General features: G+C 54.3%; 1 protein-coding gene across 1 annotated transcript in view; it reads left to right on the top strand.

Annotated features, from left to right (window-relative positions):
- VOLCADRAFT_98607 (uncharacterized protein) overlaps positions 1–686 on the top strand; it is a gene marked incomplete at both ends in the record, with an annotated part of 8,778 nt that extends 8,092 nt beyond the window's left edge. Inside the window, 2 exons of the mRNA XM_002957494.1 lie at positions 260–340; positions 618–686. Of these exons, the coding sequence (XP_002957540.1) occupies positions 260–340; positions 618–686 (150 nt within the window). The remainder of the gene's footprint in view (positions 1–259; positions 341–617) is intronic.
- Between the last annotated feature and the right edge of the window lie 4,271 nt (positions 687–4,957).

Below are 4,957 nucleotides of genomic sequence, written 5' to 3'. Positions count from 1 at the left end.
TCGGGGGTGGGGGGATAGGGGGTGGGGGGATAGGGGGTGGGGGGCTTTTTAGTTGGGATGCGTTTGCGGTTCCCGGAGGGGCTGTGGAGGTTAGAGGAGGTGGTGGCACATTCGGTGCGACAGATTGGGATGCGGCGGACATGGAACAGAACTTTGCGCTGGCGCACCTGCGGGGCGGACGACCGCGACGGCGGCTCTGTGTTAACGGTGGGGGTCTCGGTTGCTCGTCGCCCACCGGGCTGCCCACTGCGATCTGCAGGAGTCGGATAACTTTTTCGTCCTGCGCTTCGAGTGCCAGATGTACAAAGTACGGGATGACGAGTACGTCATTGACATTCAGGTACGAAGATTGGCGTGGCGCGCTGAAAAAGCTCACCCTCCCCACAACCATACATATATACATATATACATGCATATATACATGCATATATACATGCATACATGCATACATACATACATACATACATACATACATACATACATACATACATACATACATACATACATACATACATACATACCGTCGTACATTTCTCTCCCTGTCCTCCTACCCCTCCGCCCCCCACTTCTCTCACCGCAACCTCCCTCCCACCTTCCCACCCTCCGCAACCTCGTAGCGCATGGGCGGGGAGCTGTTCCTCTTTATGGATGTGTGTGGCCGAATACTTTGCGATTTGCGAATGTAGCAGCAGTAGCAGACCGGCGGCGGTGACGGCAGTAGCGGCCGAGGAGGTCAGGGCACGGCCCGCCGCATCCAACCACCTGGCCACCTTCACACGTTTTAATAACCCGTCCAATTAAAGACAGACAGACAGACAGACAGACAGACAGACAGACAGGCAGACAGACAGGCAGGCAGGTAAATAGACAGAAGTACTTGCGGACACATCGGAAAGGCTGGAAACAGATTGCCTCCAAGAATCCCTGGACGGTGCATTGGAGGGGCGGGGGAGGCGAAGGGAAGCGCGGGGCAGCCGGTTGGCAACCCGTGGAAAATAATTCTGCTGGTGCCCCCAATTACATGGTCTGTACATTTAGGAATGATGCCGCTCGGGCCGCAATCATGACAGGCCTCAGACACGGCTCGACATGCGAGCCCGAGGAGAGGACCAGAAGGGCATGTAAATAGGCGGGGGGGAGCAGCACCGGAGACCCGATATACTTTTCTCTTCCTCCGCCGCCGCCGCCGCCGCTGCTGTACGACGTGCAGCGGTACGATGACTGGGGGGAGGAGTAGGAGGACAGGGGGGGGGTGCTGGAAGCGGGAAGGCGGTAGGTGGTCGCGTCCACCTCCGCGAGGGGTGAACCCCCTCCCCCTCCCCGGGGGGAAGAAAACCCGCCAGCCTGGATGTGTCTGCGAGTGGACGTCGTGTGGGTGTCGCTTGTCTGGAGGCCAAGCGGGGGATGTGTGCCAGTTTTGTGTGTTTAAATGAACTGAGCCGCGAGTGGCGATGGGTGGTGGCAGCGGTTTTTCTGTGTGTTTATGTATGTGTGTGTGTGCATGTGTTTCTGTCTGTTTGTCTGTCTGGGCAGCATGTGATGATGAGAGCGCAAGTTTTAAGGAGGAGTGCGAGTAAGGCCGTGCAACCTTCCTCTATGCGCAGCAGCCTTGCCTCTGTCTTGGGCGCGCATGAGGAGGGGGCGGATGTGCTCGGAGTGGGTCGGCTCTGGATACATCCGGGGTGTGGCGGTGACGGTGGCTTAAATGATGGTGATGGAGTTCAGTCTTCTTCAGCCACAAAAGCGGATCTCTTTACAACAGCAGTAGCAGCAGTAGCAGCAGCAACCTTCCGGCATGTGATTGATGGCACATTCACAGCAGCTGCATAACTGACGAAAAGCAGCGTTTGTCATTCTAAAGGTGGTGATGGTTTTCTGCTGGGATAATGCTGATGATAATGACCGTGGTTGGTGATGATCTTGGTGGCTATGACACCGCCCTTTTTGACAGTTAACGGTGTTGTGTGGTGTGGTGTGGTGTTGTGTGGTGTGTGTATTTTGACGGGCAACTGCAGCCCTGTGATTACGGAACTGGATTACACACTAACACTGCTATTACCACCACTACTACCACTGTTAGTACTGTAAGTACTGCTGCTGGGCACTCGTCCTGGGATTGGTGGTGGGCGCTGGAAGGGTGGGGCCGAGGAGGTGTCCGGGACGTACGGGAGTTTTTCGGTAGCATGTTGGTACGGCTCCCCGTGTTGCATGCATACATAAATACACACAGGCAGGCAGGCAGACAGATAGACAGATAGACAGGCAGACGGATGTTCAAAACATTCCCTTCCCTACCCGGCCCCATCAGTTTTGGGCGTGGGAAGGGGGTGCGGCGGGGTGGCGGCTTTCGTACTCGGCGTCGTACCGACGACGGCTGGGGGCCACGATGCGGGTAGGGGGCATGATGTGAGGTGGGTAAGAGGTGGTTAGTGTCGTTGGGATCAGTTGGTGGGGTTGGTTGGAATGTTGAGCGCAAGCTGAGGAAGGAAGCGGAGGAGGACGCGCGACGAAGCTCGGCTATGGGGTTAGGTTGCCATTTCGGTTAGATACGTCCACATGCAGTGGAAGCGTGTTAAGATTAGTTGTTGACGGCGGCGGTTGGTAAGAGTTGATTAGCTGCTTGCTGGGATATCTGTCTGTGCATCGTTTCCTTTCGCTGCTTTCTCTTCTGCTGCTGCTGCTGCCACTGCTGTCTGCGCTGGCAACTGCTGCTGCTGCTCTAGTGTGTGTGTGCGTGTGTCTGTGTGTGTTTAGATGATCTGTGTGTATGTATGTGTGTATGTCCATTCTCCAATCTCTGCTGATTTTGTACGTAGCTGTCATTGCCGCCGCCGCCGCGGCCGCCGCCGCAGGAGCCACGTGTACAGCTACTACTACTACTGCGGCTGCTGGTGCTGAGGCGCGGCTGATGCGGATTGGAGAGGGCAGGGGAGCTTGTGGAGAACGGCAGATGTGGTGATTACGACTTGGGATAATAACACAAACACATACACACAAACGCATACACACAAACACACACGGATTCAGTTTTCCGTCGGGTTTTAGTAGAAATATGTAGGCCGCCGCTGCCGCCGCCGCCGTCGCGGGTTTTCGTGGGATTGGTGTCAGCTGTAGAGCTCTGGGGAGGGACACACACACATACATACACACATACATACACACATTCTCGCCTTCGGCGGCAACGATGATGACCCGCGACAACGAGGGGGTAGTGTACAAACCTGGAGGCGGCGCTTCTTTGCGAACGTCATCAGTAGATAGCTTCGCACTGTCTTGCAGCCGTACGAATTGTCGTCTGCTTTCCAGTACAATGTACTTCACCTGGGCTGTACATGATTAGCTGGGTGGTTGGTCCGTTGCCTGGTTGGTTGGTTGGTTTCTTTCGTTATGGTGGTTGATTGAGTAGTCTGCCCATTCTGGGCAGCATTCTGGGCAGCATGAGAAATGAATCTTACCACATGTGCCAGCTATTCCGGGCTCTGTTGCTGTGCGCTTTTTCCTGTTTATTCGACTCCGTGTTCGTTCGATTGCTTTATGGAAATGCGGAGGCCGGAGGGGACGAGTCTGGTGCCATAAGCGTCGTGGTTTCGGAACGAAACGAAATCAACCTGCTTGCTGGACGGCGGGACCGTCTACAGCCGCGGCGGTGCGGTTGCCACAATGTCGTGTCCCCCTGAATAAAATAAAGAACCCGAGAAAGACACAAGGAGGCTCGAGAGAACGACGTAACACCACGAACGGCCGTCTGCAAAGCCTGCGTCAGCCGGCGGCCAGCGGCCGCTCTCCAATGTGTGTGTGTGTGTGTGTGTGTGTACATGTGTACATGTGTATGTGCCTGTCTGCGTGCCCGTGTCTGGAAACAACCTGGCGGTAATGCGCGGCGTGTATGGGCACGCGCGTCTTTGCTCTTTTATGGGCTGCCAGGAAGCTAAAAGCGGTGGTGTCAGAGTGGAGTGCGACTCACTTTACTGTGCGCTATCTTGGAATTGAGGAAAGGCATGCTAGGTAAAGGAAGCGCAGCCGCCATGACGTCGAGGCTCGTTTCTTTGTTTGCTTTACCGGTAACAAATACTAAGGACCTTGGTCATGAGGTCCAAAACTTTCCATATCGCTCCTCGGGGTGGCGGGGTACACAGCGGATCCAGAAAACGCACGCACAAGATAGAATGACAGGCACGAAGCACGCGGACACAGGGCGGCCATAGCTGGCTGGTATTTTGTTCATGTTCATGGGCGTTAGAAAGAGTTTTGAGACATTATCGCGGGCTGGCGACTTAGATGGCACGTAGGTAGCTTGTCAGGATACGGCTGGCGAACCAACATATCGGCGTGACGGCGACGACATCGAGGTTGGCGGCGACACGTTCGCTCAACAAGCACACATGCCCCCAATCCATCTATTTCTCATACCAGTAGGGAAGTTCAAAGCTGGTATACGCAAGCTGCAGGCGTGCAGGCCTACCATCCGCATCGTGCGGTGAAGAGGACGACTGGATCGGCCAATATGCAAAATATTTTAAACAATCAAAACTTATACTCATGGGAACACTGGTAAGACTTAAAGCTCCATATGATTGGACCTGAACCGACCTGACAGCTGGCAGCAAGCGGAACCGTCTGACTGTAATCATACCACAATAACGATTCGTATGGCTGAACTGCCTCAAGCTTTTAGTCCTGTCACGTTCTGACAGGAATTGACAATCAAAAACTGCACAGTGTTAAGAGGTTCCAGGATAATGCGCATACGTGTAGATTTCGACGCGATGAGGCATCCATCAACCACCCATTACGGATTTATCCAACGCCTTGATGGCGGACGGGCACATGAAGGGATGCATGTCGCTCATGTGATTTCGTGTAGCTTCGATTTGTGCTCGGCACAACGGCCAACGACCAGACGGCTACAATTGATTTATATCCGCTGAAAACAGAATTGAAGAGAGTACCTCTTAGC

Source organism: Volvox carteri, assembly GCF_000143455.1.
Source record: "Volvox carteri f. nagariensis unplaced genomic scaffold VOLCAscaffold_74, whole genome shotgun sequence".
NCBI lineage: Eukaryota > Viridiplantae > Chlorophyta > Chlorophyceae > Chlamydomonadales > Volvocaceae > Volvox > Volvox carteri.
Note: the sequence above shows the minus strand (reverse complement) of the source record. Positions and strands in the feature narration are given on the sequence as shown.